Source organism: Peromyscus eremicus, chromosome 20 (assembly GCF_949786415.1).
Source record: "Peromyscus eremicus chromosome 20, PerEre_H2_v1, whole genome shotgun sequence".
Lineage (NCBI taxonomy): Eukaryota > Metazoa > Chordata > Mammalia > Rodentia > Cricetidae > Peromyscus > Peromyscus eremicus.
Genome location: NC_081436.1, coordinates 11,549,938 through 11,574,599, shown reverse-complemented (window position 1 = coordinate 11,574,599; position 24,662 = coordinate 11,549,938). Strand labels below are relative to the sequence as shown.

Here is a 24,662-nt window from a genome sequence, read left to right as displayed (position 1 = left end):
CTAACACACTTTGGACATTTGTCATACTACTGTTTTGCAAAAGACCCATTAGAGCAAATAGAGGTTAGATTCTGAGGAGGCAGAGGCTCATGATGGAGCCTTGATCTGCTCTAAGCTGCAAGGACAACATAACTGCTCATGGGAACATGTCCAAAAGTTGGGCAGGATAAGATTTCCTGGCCAGACTTTTTTCTTGTGTCATTATTCCTAAGAAAAATAATAATGTCATTCGTGTCTCAGGATCCTTAGTTCCTGCTGAGTCCACAAGTGACAGGGGAGGCAACCCACCCAGGGGACCCAGCAACAGTGCTAAATTCCAAGGAAACTCGGGTCAATTAGAGCAGGACCTTCATTAGTAGCAATTAGGTGGGTAGAGAGGAAACATGTAGGATACTGGGCAAAGTACAGACCTGTTCACCTAGTGAGGTATAGAATTGAACCTCTCCATGTCTCCTTTCTGAGGACTAGTAAATATTTTCAGCATGGCTCCTATGCTTTGCAGGACAATCTGTGGGAGTTACCACAAGACCAGACAGGGAGGCCACACCTGTGACCCAAGGCACAGAAGTCACCACTGGAAGTCCAGCAGGCAAGATAAGATCTCAATGGTTGTCTATGTCAGGGACTCCTGCTAGTGTTGTCCAGAACTGTTTGTGATCATTAGTTCAAGGAAAGGCAATGAAGGACTGGAGTACAGAACTGCATGAAATGACATGGACCCTGAAATGCTTTGGGACAATACTGAGGCTGTTGTTTTCTGTGACCTTAAGAAATAGCCTGTTCCCATAGAAATAAGAGGAGAAGCACATGGAGCTAGCACAACTCATTGGTTGTCACCTACCTATACATTGGGCTTTCCTTCTTTATTAGTATTCTCTGTGATATGCCCAGAGATGTTGTCCATATAATAAGCAGTCTCAGGCCATGTTTGCAGAAGATTCAATGTATATTTCCAAGAATTTATTTTACTTCTAGTATCATTTTAAGCATACATTACTTGCTAAATAATAAGAAGTTTCATGATCTCATTCATTTTCTTAATTTTAATGAAATTAACAGTCATGAGACATGTGAGCCTAAAAGTGTGGTAGAGAGCAGTCAGGTGGGCAAAGATGCTTACGCTTACATTTAAGTCAGTTCTAAAATCATCAACATTACTCCTTGACAAATTATGTTTTCTAATTCATGAATATTTTACCAAATCCATATGTTGTCAGGTAATAGATTCCCTTGAGAAAGAAGTTGATAATGAACTTTTTGTAAGAGTATAGACGTTCATTTTGTAAGAGGGAAAAAATATTGTTTCAATTCTTTATTTTAAGAAAAACTTCACTTTATTTTTTCTTACTCACTTTTTTTAACCATGATAATCAACAGGCACACCTGGGGCAACTTCTGCACCCACCTCTGGAAGAGCAGGGGACAGCACTGCTCTACCTGCAAGTACTGGATCCCCAGCATCAGGTAAGACTCTTTAGCCTTTGGAGATGTCTTAGCTCCTCATCCATTCCTGTGCAGCCTCAAGAGATGGTGTGGAAAATTGACCTGTATGTGTGAGTAAAATTCATGCCACTGGATGTGGTAGAAGAATGTATCTTTCATGTTTCATCCCACAAATCCATTCATATAAATAAGGATGTCTGGAATCATATGAGTCTCTAACATGCATGTTATCCTGTCCTAGAGAGCACAGTGACATCCTCAGAACACACTACTGTCCGTCAGGCCTCCAGTCAATCCCTGGCTTCTGCCAGCAGCCAAGCAGGTAAGGAAAAAGAGGAGGCTATGAGTTCTCAGGTGTCAAATGGAGAGTTGTTAATTTCTATTTATTTATACAGAAGTGTAAGAATGGCATGTGTATTACAAGACTATAGGTCTTCAGGTGACAAATGAGAGGCTGGTTATATCACCATTTATTTAAAGGGGGATGCAGGAATTCCTTGTATATCTAGAGAAATGAGCTAGCATCAGAAAGAAGACTGCATTGGGTGATGTTTCTCTTATCTTGCTCTGTAATTAGGTTGCTTGTTTGTTCTTTGGGGCAATGATGGCCCTGATTCCTTCCTTGGTACTTTTGGACACTGAATCATGAGGGCTAAGGATTACTATCCTCACTCTAAGTTAGTGTCAAGTAGAAACATTCTAAATGTCTTTATTTTCATTATTATTAAATGTGTTTTCATATATGAGTCAGCACACAAGCAGAAACATATCTGAAAGACTCAGTTGGTTTCAATAAACATATGAGTACTGGATTCAAATGGATGAATAAAAAGAAAGTAGAGAATCATATTTCCATACAGAATCAAAAAGCCTAGCAAAGCTTCCTCCATAGCATATGAAATTTACAAAGATTGAAGCAGCAATAGAAACTACACATAAATTAATGATGACTTTCAGCATCACAGAGCAGTGTTGTCTATAGCTGCTCACATTTTGACATTGTGTTTCTTTGATAGTAACCACTGGATCATCAGCGGGAACAACTAGATCCCCAAGCAGTGAGCAGACCCCATCTGAAGTCAGTACAGGTGAGTGGAGGCTGTGTCCAGGACAGGCTCATGCTTTTGACAAAGATGCAGAGAGAGATTTTTAAGAAATAAACTGAAATTCGGAGTCTGAAGAGATCCATCTCATAAAGGTCCTACACTGGGCTCTCATGTAGTTGCAGAGCTATGACATAGAACTCCAGTGTCTTAATGTCAAACTAGTCAATGTGTACAAGTTCATTCACAACCAATAAGTCAGTGAGTTCTCTGAGGATATATTAGTTCATGACAGATTTTGTGATTGCTTAATGAAAATAGGGAGATAGAGAATGATGGAATTTGAGAAAAATAATTGAAAGCATTAGCATTCAGATCAATACATCGGAATCAAACCTCCTGATAGTAAATTATTGTTCATTTTGAAAGGGCCTACTGTACCATCAGCTGGGGAAACATCTGGAGCCCCAAGCAGTAAATCAACCCAGCCTTCAGACAAGTCAAGTAAGTACATGCTGATGTGAGGATGTCATGGGTTTTTACAAAATGGATCGCCTTACCACGACCCAGCTTATTTTAAATCGAAGCGCAAACTTTAGATGGACATTTGAGGATTTAAATTAAATGGAGAACAATATCATTTTCAGTCTTTCTCTTTCCTAGAGCAGTAAGCCAATGCTTTTGATAACGTGACACTGGGTTCAAAGGGTAGACCTGGCTGAATAGAAAAATCACTGGATTATTCCTTCTCATCATATAAAACTGGGATGTTATTCTACCTTCCAAGTAGAAGGACAGACAGACTCAACAGAGGCTGCAGAGATGCAGCAAAAGCCTCATGCCCAAGCACATTTCCAGAGTATCCAGTTTCTAAAGGAACATATCAACACTGGGTCTTTACTAGGAGGAGGTGAAAACTCTCGTGTTTTAGAGAGTAGCTTTCTAGCATACTTCTGAAATTTGTCAAATTACTGTTTTGCCACAGAACATTGACAGCCAATGAGAGGTTAGACTCAGGGGTTGGGGAGGCAGATATTGTGTCCAGGGTCTGCTCTAGGTTAAAAGTAAAATATAACAACTCATGGGAACTTATCCAATAGTTGGACAGGATAAGAATTCCTGGCCAGAATTTTTGTAGTGTCATTTTTTTTCTAAGATAAATATAAATGTCATTTGTGTCTGGGAACCTTGTTTCCTGCTGAACCCACAAGTGACAAGGTAGGCAGCCCACCCAGGGGACCCACTAGCCATGTTAAAATTCAATGAAACTCGAGTCAGTTAGTGCAGGAACTTCAATAGTAGCAATTTGGTGGGTAGAGATGAAAGGGGTAGGCTGCTGGGCAAAGCACAGACTTGTTCACCTAGTGAGGTATAGAATTGAACCTCTCCATGTCTCTCTTCTGAGGACTAGTTGGTTTTTCCAGCATGGATCCTTTGCTTTGCAGGCACAACAGGACAGTCTGTGGGAGTTACCACAAGAGCAGACAGGGAGGCCACACCTGTCACCCAAGGCACAGAAGTCACCTCTGGAAGCTCAGCAGGCAAGATAAGACCTCATTGGTGGTCTGTGTCAGGGACCCATGCCAGTGTTGTCCAGAACTCTTTGTGATCTTTAGTTCAAGTAAAGGTGATGAAGGAGCAGAGTTTAGAACTTGATTACATTAGGTTAACTCTGAAATGCTTAGGAAGGCTTCTGAGGCCATCGTTATCTGTGACCTTAAGAAACATTCCTGTTCCCATAGAAACAAGAGGAGGGGCACATGGAGATATGACAACTCATTGATTGTCACCTACCTATACATTGGTCTTTCCTTCTCTGTTAATATCCTCATTGATAGGCCCAGATACGTATTACAAATGATAACCAGTCACTCGCCACATTTGCAGAAGATTCAATGTATATTTGCAAGAATTTATTTTGTGTCTAGTTTCATTTTAACCATATATTATTTTCTAAATAATAGGAAGACCTCAAGGTGTCCTACACTTTCATACATTTTATAAAATTAACAATTATGAGACATGTGAGCCTAAAGGTATGGTGGAGAGCAGTCAAGTAAATTAAGATTTTTACAGAGTCTTAAGTCATTTCTAAAATCATCAGCAATTCTTCATGAGGAATTTGGCTTACCTCCATAATTATTATGTTTTCTAATCAATGAATATTTAACCAAATCAGCATGTTGTCAAATTGGTGGAATCCCTTGAGAAAGAAGTTGACAGTGAACTTTTTTTTTTTTATAAGAGCAGACACATTTATTTTTAAGGAGAAAAATGGCTATTTCAATTCTTATTTTTAAGAAAAAAACTCTAATTTTTCTTACTATTTTTTAAAACTATGATAATCAACAGTAACCCCTGAGACGACTTCTGCATCCACCTCTGGCGTAGCAGTGAGCAGCACCACTCTACCTGCAAGTACTGGAGCCCCAGGTTCAGGTAAGACTCTTTAGCCTTTCGAGATGTCTCAGCTGCTCATCCATTCCCAGGCCTCTTCAGGTGATGGTCTGGAAATTTGATATGTTTGCATGAGTAAAATTCAGGGCAGAGCAGGCAATGCAAGAATATATTTTCTAATGTTTTATTATTCAAGCCCATTCATATAAATGGGGATATCTGGAGTTACTTAAATCTCAATATCCAGATTATTTGATTTCTTTTGAGAAATCAGTATGTTGTCAAAATATTTGTTATCTGTAACCATAGAAACAAGAGGAGGAGCACATGGAGATATCACAACTCATTGGTTGTCACCTACTTATACATTGGACTTTCCTTCTCCATTAGTATCCTCAGAGATATGCCCAGAGATGTGGTCCAAATGATAATGAGTTCCATGCCAAGTTTGCAGAAGATTCGATGTATATTGATAAGAATTTATTTCATGTCTAGTATCATTTTAAGCACATATTATTTATTAAATAAGAGGGGAACTCCATGATCTCCTGCATTTTCTTAATCATAATAAAATTAACAGTCATAAGACATGTGAGCCTAAAATTATGGTGGAGAATAGTCTGGTGGGCAATGGTGCTCACAGGATCTTAAATCAGTTCTAAAATCATCAACATTCTTCCATGAAAATTTGACTTACCTCCATAATTATTTTGTTTTCTAATTAATGAATATTTAACCAGATCAGTAACTTATTAAATTGATATCCCTTCAGAAACAAGTTGCTATTGAGACTTCCATTTTATAACAGGAAGCAAATGACTATTTCAATTCTTATTTTTCAGAAAAAAACTCCCTTTAATTTTTCATACTCATTTTTTAACCATGATAATCAACAGGCACACCTGGAGCAACTTCTGCATCCACCTCTGGAGGAGCAGGGGATAGCACTGCTCTACCTGCAAGTACTGGAGCGCCAGCATCAGGTATGAATCCTTTACCTTTGGAGATGTCTTAGCTGCTCATCCGTTCCCATGATGCCTCAGGTGATGGTCTGGAAATTTGATCTGTATGTGTGAGTACAATACAGGACAGAGCAGGCAATGCAAGAATGTATCTTCTCATGTTTTATTATTCAGGTCCATTCATACAAATGGGGATGTCTGGATTCCTCTTAGTTTCAACATCCAAATTATTTCATTTCCTTTGAGAAATCAGAACATTGTCAAATTATCTGATTTCCCTTGAGAAAGAATTTGTCATTAAAGTTGATAAGGGTAGACACTTTCACTTCATAAGAGGGGAAAAAAGACTATTTTAATTCTTATTCCTAAGAAAATCTCCCTATCAATTTTTTTCTTTATCTTTTTTAACCACAATAAATATTAGGCACACCAGGGGCAACATCTGGAACCACTTTGGGAGGGACTTGGAGCAGCACCCCTCTACCTACAAGTACTAGAGCCCCAGGTTCAGGTAAGACTGGAAAATTGCCCTGTATATGTGAGTAAAATTCATGGCACTGAATGTGGTAGAAGAATGTGTCTTCTCATGTTTTATCCATCAAGTCCATTCATATAGATAAGGATGTCTGGAATCATATGAGTCCCCAACATGCATATTTTCATGTTGTAGGGAGCACAGTGTCATCTTCAGGCCACACAACCACCCTTCAGTCCTCCAGTCTATCTCCAGCCTCTGCCAGCAGCAAACCAGGTAAGTAAAGAGAGAAGGCTTTGAGTTCTCGTGTGTCAAATGGGGAACTTAATATATCTCCATTTACTTACATGGAAATGCAGAAATAACGAGTATATTATAAGGGTATGAAGCCCCTGGTGAGAAATGAGAGTCTAGCTATATCATCATTTATTTATAAAGGAATACAAGAATTCCTTGTATATTTAGAGAAAGGGAGCTAACATCAGAAAGAGGACTGTATTAGTTTATGTTTTTATTATCTCATCCCATAGTCAGGTTGCTAATGTGTACTTTGGGACAGTGATGGTCCTTGGAGCTTAAGGGCACTGAGTCATGAAGACTAATGCTTATTACCCTACTCTGTTAGTTAATAACAAGTAGAAACATTCTGAATGTGTCCTTTATCAGGATTATTAACTTTTTTTTCTTATATGAAGTACCAAGGCAGAAATACATCTGAAAGATTCAGTTTGTTTCAATAAGCCTATGAGTACTGGATTCAAGTAGATGAATAAAAAGTAGGTAGACCATCATAATTCCATGCAGGCTCAAAAAGCCTAGCAAAGCTTCCTCCATATCCTATGAAATTTACAAAGATTGAAGTAGCAATAGGAACTATACATTAATTAAGGAAGACAATCAACATCACAGAGTAGTGTGGTCTACTGCTGCTCACATTCATGACATTGTGTTTCTTTGAAAGTAACCACTGCATCATCAGCAGGAACAACTGGATCCCCAAGCAGTGAGCAGACCCCATCTGAAGTCAGTGCAGGTGTGTTGAGGCTGTTACCTGGAAAAGCTCATGTTGTGGTCAAAGATACAGAGAGAGATTTTTAAGAAATAAACTGAAAATGGGAGTCTGGAGAGATCCTTAAAGTCCCTACTACAGGCTCTGATGAGAATGATGAGCTTTGACATAGAACTCCAGTGTCTTAATGTCAAACAAGCCAATATGTACAAGTTCCCTCATATCCAACAAGTCAGTGACTTCTCTGAAGGATGGTCTGGGTCATCTAAGTACTTGTGATCACTTGTTGAAAAAATGGAAATAAAAGAGAATGAACACAAGGAAGATAATTGAAAGCATTAGCATCCTGAATTGTACCCCTGTATCAAACATCCTGATAATCAATTATTGTTCACACTGAAAGGAACTACTACACCATCAGCTGGGGAAACATCTGGAGCCCCAAGCAGTGAATCGCCCCAGGCTTCAGACAAATCAAGTGAGTACTGGCTGATGTGAGGGTGGCATGGGTTTTGACAAAGTGGATTGCCATTACTCAGCTCATTTAAATCAAAGTACAAAGTTTAGATTGACATACGAGGACTAAAGTAGAAGAGAAAACATCACATTTTTAAGAGTCTTTCTTCTCCCTGGGGCAGTAAGCCAAGGCTATTGATAACATGACACTGGGTCCAAAGGGTAGACATGATTGAACAGAAAAATCATTGGACTTTTTCCTTCTCATCATATGAAACTGGCTGATGTTCCACATTTTAAGTAGAAGGACAGACAGGCTTAAGAGGGGAGGTAGAGATATATCAAAATCCTTATGCCCAGGCACATTTCCAAAGTATTCAGTCTCTAAAGGAATGCCTGGACAGTAGGTATTGTCCTAGGAGATTGATATAGCTCCAGATTTGGGAAAGTATTTGTCTAACACACTTTGGAATTTTGTCATGTTACTGTTTTGCCAGAGATCCTTGAGAGCAAAGGAAAGGTTAGACTCTGGGGATGCAAAGGCTCAGGTTGGGTCCTGGGTCTGCTGTCAGCTACAAGGACAACATAACAACTCATGAGAACATATCCAACAGTTGGGAATGATAAGATTTCCTGGCCAGACATTTTGCTTATGTCAGTATTCCTAAGGAAAATAAAAATATCATTCATGTCCCAGGATCCTTAGTCCCTGCAGAACCCACAGGCGACTTACCTCCATAGTTATTATATTTTCTTTTTTCCCTTTTTTATATTTTAAATTCTTTTTTCATTTCATATAACAACTGCATTTCCCCTCCCTCTCCTCCTCCCAATCCCCCTGAACTCCCTACCCTACCCCCATCCACTCCTCGGAGTAGGTAAGGCCCCCATGATCTGGCCCATCAATTTTAGGCAGGCCCAAGCCCCTTCCCCCTGTATCAAGGCTGAGCAAGGTATTCCACTCTAGGGAGTGGACTCCAAAGAGCCAGTTCATGCACCAGGGATAAATCTAAGACCAACTGCCAGGAGTCTCACATTAAAATAACATTATTATGTGTTCTAATTGATGAATATTTCACCAAATCAGCATGTTGTCAAATTAATGGATTTCTCTTTAGAAAGAAGTTGGCCTTGAACTTTTTATAAGAGTAGAGACTTTCATTTTGCAAGAGGAAAAAATGACCATTTCAATTCTTATTTTAAAGAAAAACCTCCCTTTAATTTTTCTTACTTATTTTTTTAATTATGATAATCAACAGGCGCACCTGGGACAACTTCTGCATCCACCTCTGGAGGGGCAGGGAGCAGCACTGCTCTACCTGCAAGTACTGGAGCCCCATCATCAGGTAAGACTCTTTAGCCTTTGGAGATGCCTCATTTGCTCATCAATTCCCAGGCGGCTTCAGGTGATAGTCTGGAAAATTGCACTGTATGTGTGAGTGAAATTCATGGCATTGGATGTGGTGTAGCATGTGTCTTCTCTGTCTTCTCGTGTTTTATCCTGCAAGTCCATTCATATAAATAAGGATGACTGGAATCACATGATTCTCCAACACACATGTTTTCCTGTCCTAGAGAGCACAGTGACATCCTCAGGACACACTACTGTCCCTCAGGCCTCCAGTCAATCTACAGCCTCTGCCAGCAGCAAACCAGGTAAGTAAAGAGAGAAGGCTATGAGTTCTCAGTTGTCAAATGGAGAGCTGTTAATTTCTGTTTATTTATATAGAATGTAAGAATGGCATGTATATCACAAGACTATGAGTCCTCTGGTGACAAATGAGGGGCTAGTGATATCACCATTTATTCATTAGAGAATGCAGGAATTCCTTGTATATTTATAGAAAGGGAGCTAGCATCAAAAAGATACTTGTATTAGTTGATGTTTCTATTATCCCATAATTAAGTTGCTAATGTGTACTTTGGGGCAATGATAGCCCTGATTCCTTTCTTGGAGCTTAAGGACACTGAGTCATGAGAGCTAAGGATTACTGTCCTGACTCTAATTTACTTAATATCAAGTAGAAACATTCTGAATATCTTCTTTATCATGGTTATTAAATGTGTTTTCTTTTTCTTTCTTTCTTTTTTTTTTAAGATTTATGTATTTATTATGTATACAGTATTCTGTCTGCATGTATGCCTGCAGGCCAGAAGAGGACACCAGATCTCATTATAGATGGTTGTGAGCCACCATGTGGTTGCTGGGAATTGAACCCAGACCTCTGGAAGAACAGCCAGTGTTCTTAACCTCTGAGCCACCTCTCCAGCCATAAATGTGTTTTCTTATATGAACTACCCAGGCAGAAATATATCTGAAAGTCCCAGTTGGTTTCAATAAGCATATGAGTATTGAGTTCAAATAGATGAATAAAAAGGAGGTAGACCATCATATTTCCATGCAGAATCAAAACCCTAGCCATGATTCCTCCATATTAAATGAAAGATAGACATGTTCACATCATGAGATTTGGTCTTGAACTATGTCTCCCTTCTGAGAACTAGTACATGGGAACTAGTTTCTAGCATGGGTCCTTTGCTTTTCAGTCACAACAGGACAGTCTGTGGGAGTTACCAAAGGAGCAGAGGGGGAGACCACGCCTGAGGCTCCTGACACAGGAGTCACCACTGGAAACCCACCAGGCAAGACAGGAATTTCTTGGTGGACTCTGGCAAGGTCTAACACGGGTGTTGCCCAGAAATGTGTGTGATAATGAATTGCAGGAAAGGTGACCAAGGACCAACTGTAGAACTTATTGCCTTGGGAGACTTGTAGCCATCATTGTGACCTTAAAACCATATTTATCCCCTTAGGGACAAGTAGAGGAACACAGGCAGCCAGCACTGGAGCTACTGGTGAAAACACATCTGGAATTGCAGGTACAGAGTGATCTGAGCAGGGCTCATGCAGGCAGCTGATAAGTGAGCATTTCACTTATGAGGTAGGATGAGTTTCTGTGGGGAAGCTGACCACTGTCACAGCTGTCATACATTATTATTCTCCTTTCTTTCTGTGAATAAATTTCTGACCAAAGAAGGTAGAAAGGGTTTTGTTTTTTTTTTGTTGTTGTTGTTCACAGTTTTAGGGTCAAGTCTGTCATAAAAGGTAATTATTTTTACTTAAAAAAATTATCAGTTGTAGAGTCAGAATCTAATGTATAAGGGTACAAACAGTTATGTATGCAGAAATGCTCACTACCACCCTCATCCTCCTCCATCATAAGCTTCTGTCAGTAATGAGTATTACTCACTTACTATGTTTTAATTTTTAAGTCATATAAATATTATTACTAAAACCTTTTGCTAACAAATCAAAATATCAAGACACCAAAAGTAACCTGACCCAAGTCTATACAACTCAATGACCTCTATATAGTTAGAACAGACATTCCACTGGAAGCTGTAGTGTTTCACCATAAATTTTACAGTTTCAGCATCAAATATAATGTGTTCACTTATCTATCACCTAAAACAAAAATTTGTGGAGAATTAGAACTATCAAAACGGTTTGCTTTATGTCCTCTTTCCTAAAACCTCCATCACCTGGCTTCTGTCCTTTCTCATCCTCTTTAATCCAGAAATCCCTGTTCTCTTTCCTTCATGTCATGCTGTACTCACATGAACATTAGTTTATATTTATGCATGCACATTTCATTGGCCAGATCCCAATTATGAGAGAAAAACATGCAGGTTTTTGCTTTCTGAGATTGCGTGACCTAGTTTAGTATTATATATTCTCATTTAATCAGTTTTTTAGTTTTCCCTTCATTTTTCATGAGAGGTGAGCACTATTCCATTTTGTATATATACCAGATTATCAATATCCATTCATCAATGGACGGGTAACTCATTTGATATGATTTATAGTTAATGAATATGATTTTAAAGGAGTTAGTATATAGAATATGTATATATACATTCATAATATATATAATAAAATCAATATATAAACTTAAGATGACATTGATTTTGATACATTTACTTTTGAGAGGGAAAAATGTAGTATATTTCTGTTCACAACCATAACATATTTCTTTAAGATTAAATCTCCACCAGCTGTATATGTCTAACAGAGGTTTGGTAAGGAGACTATACCCAGAAATCACAAAACTAAACACCAAGAAACAAGCAACCCAGTTAAACAGAGAGTTTTCAAAATGTACATGCCAATGCTTGAAGGATATTTTTACATTTATTCAACATCCTTAAAAGAAATGCAAATCAAAACTGCATTGAGATTCAGTCTAACCCTGTTCAGAATGGCTAAGATATAAAAAATGAGAACAAATGTTGTTAGGGATAGTGGGAAGGGGAACATGTATTTACTGCTGGGACAGCAAACTGGTTTAGCCACTAGGGAAATCAATGTGGACGTTCCTCCAAAACCACATGATCAAGCTTGATTTTTAGACATTTTTTCAAAGGACTCACATCCTAATATAGAGGTACTTGCTCATCCATGTTCATTGCTGCTCTATTCATATTAGCCAGGGAATGGAAACAGCCGAGATGTCTGTCTACAGATGAATGAATAATGAAAATGTGCTTCATTTAGACAATGGAATAATAAACTTACAGTTCTTTTCTTAACCACAATAAATACCAGGCACGTCCAAGGGATCATCTGGAACAACCACTGCTATGGCAGGTGGCAGCACCCCTGCAGCTGCAAGTACAGCAACCCCAGGTTCTGGTAAGTGATGATAGACTGGAGTGTTTCCTTATCACCCCCTCATGTTCCTGATGCAACAGATGATGACCCATAGTCAAATTGAAAGAGTAGTTGAATAGTAGAACTGCCGTTATTTGTTCCTTATTCTAAAAATCTACTAACACCTAATAATGTCATGAATAACACTAGTACTATCTATATTTTCCTGGATTTAGGGAGCACAGTTGTGTCTTCAGGCCACACTACCACCCCTGGAGTCTCCTCCAAGCTGCCCTCAACCTCTGCCAACAGCAAATCAGGTAAATAAAAGAGAGAAGGCTCTGTGTCTTCAGAAATCAAGCAAAGGGTTGCATATGTTTTCACTCATATCCATGGACGGTAGGAAGGACATGTCTGTTTCAGGGACAGGAAGCCCAGTTCCTGCTCTATACATCAGTCAGTAGCAGGAGAACTGCACTAGAACCTTATGTCATCATTAGGTTCTTGTGTGTGCTTACAGGTCATGATGATCCCGAGAGTCTTGCCCTGAGTTTAGGGACTCTGAGTTTGAAGGTCATGGCTTTTTCTGCCAGCTACAAGTTAGCACCAATGAGAAAAGTTCAGAACTGTGTCCTTCATAACACTATTAGTTGTAGAGCCATGGAAAAGGGGCCTAAGTGGGAATATATCTGAAACATCCAGTTGTTTCTGACAGGCAACTTGTCCCAGGGATCAAAAGCTAATCTTATTTTTATGAAAATTAAAAAAAAAATAGTCCAGCAAAGGATTCAAAGACTCTTATGAGATGTGAGATTTATGATTTGGGAAGACTGAAGCAGAAGTAGGAAGTACCCACAAATGAATAAAATGCTAGGCAGCAGAGAGCACCTTGGCCTGCTACATTGTCACAGTCATAAAATCGTGTGTTTTGAAAGGAACGACTGGACCATCAGATCGAACAACTAGATCCCAAAGCCGTGAGCTGACCTCAACCGAAGACAACGCAGGTGAGTGGAGGCTGTGTCCTGGAGAGGCAGAGACTGTCTGAAAACTGGAGAGTGGTTTGTCCATACCTTGTGCATTTTATTGAACTGCAGTTGATAAAATGTATGGACATGAATACACAGATATAGTTGACCCAATTCACGATGCAAAGAGATGGATTTTTGAATAAAAATGAAACTAAAAGAAATCTGCTAGAAATTTTTATTAAAATATATAGGGAGTTCTAGGCATAAAAATCAGAGAATTTGTTTACTCAAATTTTCATGGAGCTTGGCAGTGGTGGCACACACCTTTAATCCCAGCACTGGGGAGGCAGAGACAGGTGGATCTCTGTAAGTTGGAGGCCAACCTGGGCTACAGAGTGAGTTCCAGGAAAGGCTCTAAAGCTACACAGAGAAACCCTGTCTCAAACAAAACAAAACAAAACAAAAACAAACAAACAAACAAACAAACAAACAAAATTTTTCATGGAAAGAGTGATTGGAGGGTGAGGTCTTCTAGGAGAAGACTTTAGATACGTGGCCCCTTTGTTGTTTTCTCATAGTCTATGGAGACTTCACCTTCCTGTTTGGTAGTGTAGATACAATGCCTATACTGAGCCTCAGCATCTTCAATCCTGTACTCACAGCAGGTAAATTAAATGAAGGGAAAAGAATCCTTACTCCAGCCAAGGAACTGGTGTCACAGTTCTCTCCAGATATTTTTCAACTGTTATCAGCCTTATGTGATTATCCAACTAAAACAGTCAAAATGTATTTATTATAGCCTGCCCAGTAGCTGCCTTTGTACCACACTGGACTTACAAGATCCCACGTATACTTAGTCAGCATAATGCTCATTTACTTAAATATTTATTTAAATACACACACACACACACACACACACACACACACACACACACATATATATATATATATATATATATATATGTAAACATGTGCATAATGTGCCCTAGGAATCCAAAGCAGGACAATGGATATCCAGGATCTGGAGTTATAAGTGGTTGTGAGCTATATGAAATGGGTGATGGGGACCAGTGACCTATTACTCTAGCCCCATACATGCTTATTTTAAAGCCTGATTTATTCATTTCTTCAGAATATTGCCAAGTATAACACTAGAAACTGTCAACAGGATTACATCTACCACAACCTTCAAAGCAAGTGATACAAAGATATGAGGCAATTGCTGTGCTCCTCAGGGTATTTCTGTAAGCAGAAGTCTTGTATTTCAATTCGGCAGTAATTTTAGTCTAAGTAGAGCCATAAGTAGATTAAAGTATAGAAAGAGGTTATTAATAGGAGAGTTGGGAAATATTCAATAAGAACTATTTATAATTCAATGGTAGGATTACAATCCATTGCAATTTCTAATTTCTTTTGAAATAAGTTCTTTACAAGTCAGTCAACATTATCACCACTCCGATATGTGCTATGAGATTTATTTACCATGAGATAAGAAAATAATAAAAATAAAAGTCTTCATGCTGGTAATGATAGGATCAGAACATAGCCTCTTCAGCCTTAGGGGCTGCACCATGTTCTACTGCTCTGAGCCTGTAGGAGTTCTTATCTGGCTCAAGTCAAGAGAGTATGCCTCAGATTCTATATTACTGACTTACTTAACCATTGCTAGGAATAGAGTATCACTGACATCATTCAAGAATAAATAATTTGATCAAAGACAAACTACATCAAGACCACAAAAATTCTTCTTGCGATAAATTGCCTTCCTTTCTTTTACGTCCCATTTGCCTGTTTCATCATGCAGGTTACTTGCTGACCAGCCCAGACATAGTTAAAAGGGAGATTTATTTAATGGCGTAACTTACAAATGAAGGGATAGATAGGTGGTGGGTTCTGGGAAAGACTCAGAGCAGTCCAGCGGTGTTCTCTGGAGAACTCTCCTCGGTCTACCTCTAGCGTCCAGGGTCCAAGCAGAAAGAGAGCACAGCACATTCTGATCTCCTCCAAGCAGAAAGAGAGCACAGAACATTCTGATCCTGGGTCTTCAGGGCCCTCCCTTGGCCCCGCCTTGTAGGCATGATAGTTACCAAAGCCTCAATGGGGTTTGGAACTTCCAGACCAAAGCTGGGATGGCTACCCACTGTGTGTTTGTGTGTGTGTGTGTGTGTGTGTGTGTGTGTGTGTGTGTGTGTGTGTGTGAATGATTGTTAGTTCATTGGCCATAGAGGTCAGATATGTGGGATTCTCTTGTGACTAAAGTTAGAGTTGGTTGTGAGACACCCCTACATGGGTGCTGGGTACCAATCTAAGGTTCTCTGAAAGGGCAGGATGTGCTCCAAACCACTTTAATATCTCTTCAATCTCAATAAGTGTACTTATTTGTTTATAAAAATATTTATTATCTTTTTGGAAATTTCATACAATGTATTTTGATCACGTTTGTGTCCTTCTCCCAGGTCTTTCCACATCGAACCCCCTCTTCACTAGTCATATAACTTTGTGTAGTCTTTGTTTTTCACACTCAAGGGTGTCTAGTCTGGGTCTTATGCTGGGTCATAATGTACTGAAATACACAACAGACCTTTTGCACTTTGAAAGAAACTTCTTTACATGAAGACCTGTTATCACTTTTTTGTACGTAGATTTGTATTGTAACAAAGCAGTGTCCCCTTCTCTAATCACTCTTAAGGAACTTTAAGATAGCAATGGGTGACAACTTGGGAATGTGAGATTAGTCTCTGTGATGTGTTTGAGTTCAACTGGAGATCTTTGCTTGAGTTGGGCCCTTGGATGTATATTAGTAAAGTGACCTTTACTAGGTCACTGAATTACATTGAATCTCACAAAACAATTTGATACTTAGAGGAGATTTTTACCAATATAATATAATATTTTATATATATGTATTTCTCCAATACATTTAAAATTATTTCCTCATTAATTGGCCTAGGAGTTACCACTAGTCAAATATCTACTGCTGGGGAAGGCAGCACACCCAGGGAACAAGGAACTGGAGCCACAAGCCCAGGAACCTCAGGTAATTCGAAAACATGGACCTGAGTATCTAAAGTGTAGACCTCTGAGAAAACTTGAAGGTTGTGGTAAAGGTGATAAAAATACAGAACACTGACAGTTTAGCTGCATTTCCTAAGGGCCCTTCAGGTGACATAGCACTGCTCTTGCTTGGCAGGTTCAACAGAGGGATCTGTGGAAACCACCATAGTAGCAGGCAAAGGAGGCTCACCTGGAACCCCAGGCACTGGATCCTCCAGCACTGTGACACCATCAGGTCAGACATGGCCTCTTTAGGGGCTGTGGAGGGGATAGCACATGGTGTGGCCATGGGAATGAGAGAGGACTGAAACAGCTGTGGAATCTAAGCACATGTATGGAATTACAAAATATGTTTAAAGATTAGTGTGGCTATCTGTCCATATTAATTTCCATTCTTCTTCCTGTAGGAGCAAGAGGAGGATCAGATGCGGGCACCACTGTAGCTCCTGGAAAGAGCACATCTGGAGGAACAGGTACTGTGAGAGCCAACAGAGAGACATCCAGCAGTACACATGTGATCTTAAATAGTGCCTACGATTTCCTGATAAAGAGTTCCCTGGAAAATATGACCTTTGTTCATGTGGTGTCAAGTATCCAAGAGGTTAGAAATGCACCCCAAATCTTTGTTGTCCATCTTAAGTGGGTGAGATTTTAATTTGGCAAAGGAAGTAATGTGTAAGTAAGTCTGTCTGAACTACAAGTTGGAATGAGAAAAACTAAGATATATAGAAGAAGAAGAATAATTAATACAGAAATGCCCCAGGCAGCAGGGCTTTAACGGGTTCTCGACCACCCTAAGGATGGAATGATAGGGACAGGAGATACAAAGAAATACACCAAGTCTAGATTCTGATCAAGGTGCAACTTTATTTTTCTCCAGGAGGGTTTATATAGTTCCTGCAGGGTGGGGGGAGCAAGAAGCTGTCATCTGCATAAGGTGGGGCAAGCTAACAGGATGTTTGTATAGGATGTTTACAGAGTGAAAGGGTCAAGGGCTCTGACTCAATGTTCTGTTGCTAGGCAACCTGAATGTAAGATGATCTAGTTCCCTGTCTTATTGGGGGTCTGTATTTTTCCACTAATTAGAGATTCTGTCCTTGTCCCTGACACAGAAATAAAGTGGTGTGTGATACCAAACTTATCATGGAAAGACTGTTCTAGAAATATAAATCAAAGCCATTTATAGTTCAAATTGAATTGGGTGTGTTGTGAAGTGTTTTATTTCTAACACATATATTGCTAAATTAGTAGAATATCAGGTCCACCTGGTATGCTTCTTTTATCTTGAAAAATAGCTCTCTATGCTAGGGACTGTCTGAGTATCATCACTAGCTGAGGAGACAGCTATAGCCTTTCTAGGTGTGAAAAAGCAAGCTTATTTCAAGTTACATCCACAAGCAGAATTACCTGCATGTGTTCTTAAGCTAAGGTTTTTCCATGGTAGGCACACCCAAAGCATCGTCTGGAACAACCTCTGAGGCAGCTGTCAGCAGCACCCCTGCGATGGGAGGCACTGGAGCCACGGTTTCTGGTAGGTCCACATATGTACCTGGTAACTAGAAAGTGCTGAGATATTAAATGAGACTCTAGTTGGGATAGATTGAGGATTAAAGAAAATAATGTGGATATGCCTTTTTTTTTTTAAAACTCCCTACTAGTCAAGATTAACAGGAAGGAAAAAACATGTGTTCAACACAAACAATTGTTTTCTTTTTCTTTTTTTTAGCATCTGAAAGGACCACCACTGCTGGTTCAGTGGCCCCAGCCAAACCATCCACCTCTGCCAGCACAGAACCAGGTAAGTAAAGGGAAAAATTCACTGAGTGTTCAGTGCCACATTCTCCTGGTTGTTATCCTAACTTGGGACTCTACCATGCTGAAGAATAGAAAGGAATCTAAGAGACTGAGGAGAAGAAGCTCATCTGCTGATCAACAGCTGTCCTGTAACTGAGGGAGGGATGGATTAGCTGACCTCTAATCAGAGAAAACTGAGAATGGAATGGTTTACAAGATCTAGAGTCTCACAATCCAGTTACATTTGTGTGTATTCATATCCTTTTTAAGACAATAGCAAACAGGCTTAACAGTCCTTTCATGAAAGTGTATAACTTCACAGAATCTCAGTCTAACATTTTCTCACTTGATCAACATAAGGCTCACCTGGGGCATCACCTGGATCAAGCCCTGGAACAGCAGGTGTCAGCACTCCTGGAGAAGCAAGCTCTGGAACCACAGGTTCAGGTGAGACACAATAGCCTGGGTGATGGTCAGCAGCTCCTGCCCATGTCCCGCTGAATAGGGAGTATCATGGTCCTCCTGGGTTTTAACTGAATGATACTACAGTGCTGCAAAGAAATAAGAAGCGACCATAAATTTTCATTTTTAATTTCTGAACTTCTAAAATATTCCCAGCAAAACCACAAAAAACAATCAGGTCCTCAACTTCCAATTTGTTCTTCCTTCTAGAAACCATGAAAATTTCTGAAGGCTCCACCACTGTGAGTCCTGAAACATCAACTAGACCAGTGATGACCTCTGCTAGGAGCAGTCCAGGTAAATGAGACAGAGAGAGATGTCTGACTTCAGTGTGTATACGGAGACCATTGTCCGTATGTGGTTACTCGTGCACAATAGAAAGGATTAATAGGAAATTTTTGCTGTAAGGACTACTGCATGAAAGGCTGTAGTGACAGATGTGGGATAGATCATATTTCTGTAATTAGTCTAAGTTTGCACATGACCACAGTTTCTTGATAACACCTTGCAGCTTTTTAGGTTTTTGTTATTGAAATTGGAATGTGACTTAAAATGGGGCTTAGATAGGAAAATCACTAGAGATATTTTTGCAATGTGAATGGAGGGACCCTCAGAGTCATTGACCTTGAAACTGTGTGAGAAGGGTTTTAAATGAGTGAATACTTTCTACTGTGCAACCTCTCTTCATACACACTGAGCTCAGCTAGAGACATTAAATACGTAAGTGAATGGCAAGCTAAAATGCATCCCATCTATAATGTATCATACATAATTTAAAATTATATTGTATGATCAAATGTTGGAAATGCTGAATTGGAAGGAAAAAGTGAAAAAGAATATATGAAAGAGATGTGAAATCAGAGAGCAACATAGCATGATGAACTTTATCAGAGATCCTAATGTCCATGTACTGTTTCCTCTGAAAGGGACCACTGCACCACCAGCTAGTGAAACAACTGGAGCCCCAACCCAGCCTGGAGAAGAATTAGGTGAGCAGGTGGTGTTCTGAATTGTGGAGTCTTCACCCTGTTTCTTACTAAAAGCACCATAGCTGTATCAAGTGTATGGACATCCGGCTAACACCATCCCAGGTCCTTAAGTGCCAACTCATGATGTGCTGAGATACAAACAGATCTTATTGTCTTTGAAAGACACATCTTCACATGAAGACCTGTTACTTTCTCTTGTCCGTAGCTTTGTGTTATAGCAGAACAGTGTTCCATTCACTCCTTACATTTAATGCATTTTAAGTCCTCGGTCAATGACAACTTGAAAATGTTAGATTACTTTGGCATATGTGTTTGATTTCTTCTGGGGCTAGATGCTTGACTTTGGCTCTTGGATGTGTTGTATATTAGTAAAGTGACCTTCTCTACATCACTGAGTTATATCCACTCATACAAACAATTTGAATGATATATGGGATTTCTGCTAATATACTATGTAGGTTTATCCAACACATTTAAAGTTGTTATTTCCTCATCAGTTGACATAAGAGTTACCACTAGACAAATATCCACTGATGGAAAAGGCACCACACCCAGAGAACAAGGAACTGGAGCCACAAGCCCAGGAACCTCAGGTAATTGCAAACATGGACCTGAGTATCTAAAGTGTAGTCCTCTAAGAAAACTTGAAGGTTGTGGTAAAGATGCTAAAAATACAGATCACTGACAGTTTGGCTGCATTTCCTAAGAGCTCTTCAGGTGATATAGCACTGCTCTTGCTTAGCAGGTTCAACAGAGGGATCTGTGGAAACCACCACAGCAGTAGGCAAAGGAAGCTCACCTGGAACCCCAGGCACTGGATCTTCCAGCACTGTGACTCCATCAGGTCAGACAAGGCCTCTTAAGGGGCTGTGGAGGGGACGGCACATGGTGTGGCCATGGGACTGAGAGAGGACTGAAACAGCTGTGGAATCTAAGCACATGAATGGAATTTTTATAAAATGTGTTTAAAGATTAGTGTAGCTATCTGTGCATATTAACTTCCATTCTTCTTCCCATAGCAGCAAGAGGAGGAACAGATGAAGCCACCACTGTAGCTCCTGGAAAGAGCACATCTGGAGAAACAGGTAATGTGAGAACCAACAGAGGCATATCCAACGGTAGACATGATCTTTAATAGTACTTAAGATTTCCGCACAGACAGTAAATATGAACATTGCTCATATGGAATCAAGTGTATAAGAGATCACAAATGTACCCCAAAACTTTCTTCTACATCTTAAAAGCAGGTCAAATATCAATTTGGCAAAAAAAAAATAACATATAGATAGGTATGCAAATCTCACTCAAGTACAAGTTGGAAAGAGAAAAACTAAAATACGTACACTGGTACAAGAACAAAATTAGTACAGAAATGAAGTAGTGTAGGATACCATACTTATCATGTGAAGACTATTCTAGAAAGACAAATCAAAGGCATTTATAATTGAAACCTGAATTTCATGTGTAGAAGTATTGTAATTTTGACACATGCATTACTGATTTATTAGAATATCAGGGCTACCTGTTACACTTCTTTTATCTTGAAAAATAGCTCTCAATGCTAGTGACTGTGTGAGTATCATTGCTATGTTTCTATTTACCTGATGAGACAGTTATAGCCTTTGGAGGTGTGAAAACAAAGTTTATTTCAAGTGACATCCACAAGTTGAATTACCTCTGGGAGTTCTTAAACTAACATTTTTCAATGGTAGGCACACCCAAAGCATCCTCTGGAACAACTTCTGAAGCAGTTGGCAGCAGCACCCCTGGAACAGGAGGCACTGGAGCCCAGGATTCTGGTAGGTCCACAGATGGCCCTGGTAACTGAGAAGCCAGGAGACATGAAAAGTTATAGGAAGTGCTGAGATATTAATTCAGACTCTAGTTGGAATAGAATGAGGATTCAAGAAAGTCATGTGGATATAAGTTTTCTTGTAAACTCCCTACTACTCAGGGTTAACAGTAGGACAAAACAAATGTTCAAAACAATGAATTTTTTTTTTGGTTTCTTCTTTTTAGCATCTGCAAGGACCACCACTGCTGGTTCAGTGGCCCCTGTGAAAACATCCACCTCTGCCAGCACAGAACCAGGTAAGCAAATGGGAAAGTTCACTGACTGTTCACACATCAAATTCTTCTAGTATTTATCATCATTTTCTGGCACTCTACCATGCTGAAGAATAGAAAGGAATCTAAGAGACTGAGGAGAGGAAACTCATCTGCTGTTCAACAGCTGTCCTGTAACTGAGGGGTGGAGGGATGGATTAGCTGTTCTCTAATCAAAGAAAACTGAGAATAAAATGATTTACCAAGACTGGAGTCTCACAATCCAGTAACGTTTTTGTGTACACATATCCTTTTTAAAACAAATACAAACAGGCTTAATAGTCCTTTCATGAATGTGTATAACTTCAGACAATCTCAGTCTAATATTTTCCCACTTGATCAACATAAGGCTCACCTGGGGCATCATCTGGATCAAGCCCTGGAAGAGCAGGTGTCAGCACTCCTGGAGAAGCAAGCTCTGGAGCCACAGGTTCAGGTGAGACACAATAGCCTGGGTGATGGTCCAGCAGCTCCTGTCCATGTCCTGCAGAATAGGGAGCTTCCTGTTCTTCTAAGATTTAACAGAATGATGCTACAGTACTGCAAAGCACTGAGGCAGGATCATAAATGTTCATTTTCATTTCCTGAATTCTAAATATTCCCAGCAAAACCACAAAAAACAATCAAGTCCTCAACTTCCAATTTGTTCATCCTTCCAGAAACCACAAACATTTCTGGAGGATCAACCACTGTGAGTCCTGAAACATCAACTAGACCAGTGATGACTTCCGCTGAGAGCAGTCCAGGTAAATAACAAAGAGAGAGATGTCTGACTTGAGTGTGTGCACGGAGACCATTTTCTGTATGTGGTGATTGGTGCACAATAGAAAGGACTAATAGGAAACTGTTGCTATACGGACTACTGCATGAAAGGCTGTAGTGACAGATGTGCGACAGATCATATTTCTGTAATTAGTCTATATTTGTATACGGCAACAGTTTTTTGATAACCCTTTGCAGCTTGTTAGATTTTGGTTACTGAAATTAGAATGTGACTTGTAATGGGCCTCAGATAGGATGATCACTAGAGATACTTTTGCAATGTGAATGGAAGGACCTTTAGATTCATTGACCTTGAAACTGTGTGAGAAGGATTTTAAATGAGTCAACACTTTCTTTTTTTTTTTTTTGTTTTTTTGTTTTTGTTTTTCGAGACAGGGTTTCTCTGTGTAGTTTTGTGCCTTTCCTGGAACTCACTCTGTAGACCAGGCTGGCCTCGAACTCACAGAGATCCGCCTGCCTCTGCCTCTGCCTCCCGAGTGCTGGGATTAAAGGCATGCGCTACCACCGCCCGGCTGAGTCAACACTTTCTAGTGTGCAACCTCACTTCATACTCACTGAGCTCAGCTTAGAGACATTAAATACAAGTATGAATGGCAAGCTAAAATGCATCCCATCTATAATGTATCATACACAATTAATCTAAAGTTATATATATTGTATGATCAAATGTTGGAAATGCTGAATTGGAAGGAAGAAGTGAAAAAGAATATATGATAGAGATGTGAAATCAGAGAGCAACATGGAATGATGAACTTTATTAGGGGTCCTAATGTCCATGTACTGCTTCCTTTGAAAGGGACCCCTGCATCATCAGCTAGTGAAACAACTAGAGCCCCAACCCAGCCTGGAGAAGAATCAGGTGAGCAGGTGGTGTTCTGAATCGTGGAGTCATTACCCTGTTTCTTACTAAAAGCACCATAGCTGAATCAAGTGTGTGGACATCTGGATAACCAATCTCAGGTTCTTAAGTGCTGGCTCATGATGTGCTGAGATACAGACAGATCTTATGACCTTTTAAAGACCCATGGACACACGAAGTCCTGTTATCTTTCTCTTGTCCATAGCTCTGCGTTGTAGCAGAACATTGTTCCCCTCTCTCATTACATGTAATGCCTTTTTAGTCATCAGTCAATGACAACATGGGAATGTCAGATTTCATTGGCATATGTCTTTGAGTTCAACTAGAGCTAGATGCTTGAGGTTGGTGTTGGATGTGTTGTATATTAGTAAAGTGACATTCTTTAAGTCACTGAATTATATCCATTCACATGAACAATTTGAACGATCAGGGGATTTTTGCCAGTATACTATATATGTTTGTCCAACACATTTAAAATTCTTATTTCCTCATTAATTGGCCTAGGAGTTACCACGAGTCAAATATCTACTGCTGGGGAAGGCAGCACACCCAGGGAACAAGGAACTGGAGCCACAAGCCCAGGAACCTCAGGTAATTCGAAAACATGGACCTGAGTATCTAAAGTGTAGACCTCTGAGAAAACTTGAAGGTTGTGGTAAAGGTGATAAAAATACAGAACACTGACAGTTTGGCTGCATTTCCTAAGGGCCCTTCAGGTGACATAGCACTGCTCTTGCTTGGCAGGTTCAACAGAGGGATCTGTGGAAACCACCACAGCAGTAGGCAAAGGAAGCTCACCTGGAACCCCAGGCACTGGATCCTCCAGCACTGTGACACCATCAGGTCAGACATGGCCTCTTTAGGGGCTGTGGAGGGGACGGCACATGGTGTGGCCATGGGACTGAGAGAGGACTGAAACAGCTGTGGAATCTAAGCACATGAATGGAATTTTTATAAAATGTGTTTAAAGATTAGTGTAGCTATCTGTGCATATTAACTTCCATTCCTCTTGCCTTAGTGACAAGAGGAGGAACAGATGCGGGCACCACTGTAGCTCCTGGAAAGAGCACATCTGGAGGAACAGGTACTGAAAGAACCAACAGAGGCACATCCAGCAGTAGACATGTGATCTTGAGTAGTGCTTATGATTTCCTCACATACAGTAATATGACCACTGTTCATATAGTTTCAAGTATATAATTGTACCC

At 39.8% G+C, this 24,662-nt stretch overlaps 1 protein-coding gene across 1 annotated transcript in view; it reads left to right on the top strand.

Moving 5' to 3' along the window:
- Muc19 (mucin 19, oligomeric) overlaps window positions 1-24,662 on the top strand; it is a 194,988-nt gene that overhangs the window by 118,795 nt on the left and 51,531 nt on the right. The window contains exons 82-108 of the mRNA XM_059247992.1: window positions 1,378-1,464; window positions 1,685-1,765; window positions 2,460-2,531; window positions 2,916-2,990; window positions 4,839-4,925; window positions 5,780-5,866; window positions 6,516-6,596; window positions 7,282-7,353; window positions 7,733-7,807; window positions 9,361-9,441; window positions 10,600-10,665; window positions 12,392-12,478; window positions 12,673-12,756; window positions 13,372-13,443; window positions 13,986-14,072; window positions 16,598-16,696; window positions 16,869-16,934; window positions 17,906-17,992; window positions 18,188-18,259; window positions 18,616-18,702; window positions 19,644-19,706; window positions 20,726-20,791; window positions 21,419-21,505; window positions 21,726-21,797; window positions 23,392-23,454; window positions 23,959-24,045; window positions 24,473-24,538. Of these exons, the coding sequence (XP_059103975.1) occupies window positions 1,378-1,464; window positions 1,685-1,765; window positions 2,460-2,531; window positions 2,916-2,990; window positions 4,839-4,925; window positions 5,780-5,866; window positions 6,516-6,596; window positions 7,282-7,353; window positions 7,733-7,807; window positions 9,361-9,441; window positions 10,600-10,665; window positions 12,392-12,478; window positions 12,673-12,756; window positions 13,372-13,443; window positions 13,986-14,072; window positions 16,598-16,696; window positions 16,869-16,934; window positions 17,906-17,992; window positions 18,188-18,259; window positions 18,616-18,702; window positions 19,644-19,706; window positions 20,726-20,791; window positions 21,419-21,505; window positions 21,726-21,797; window positions 23,392-23,454; window positions 23,959-24,045; window positions 24,473-24,538 (2,109 nt within the window). The remainder of the gene's footprint in view (window positions 1-1,377; window positions 1,465-1,684; window positions 1,766-2,459; window positions 2,532-2,915; window positions 2,991-4,838; window positions 4,926-5,779; window positions 5,867-6,515; window positions 6,597-7,281; window positions 7,354-7,732; window positions 7,808-9,360; window positions 9,442-10,599; window positions 10,666-12,391; window positions 12,479-12,672; window positions 12,757-13,371; window positions 13,444-13,985; window positions 14,073-16,597; window positions 16,697-16,868; window positions 16,935-17,905; window positions 17,993-18,187; window positions 18,260-18,615; window positions 18,703-19,643; window positions 19,707-20,725; window positions 20,792-21,418; window positions 21,506-21,725; window positions 21,798-23,391; window positions 23,455-23,958; window positions 24,046-24,472; window positions 24,539-24,662) is intronic.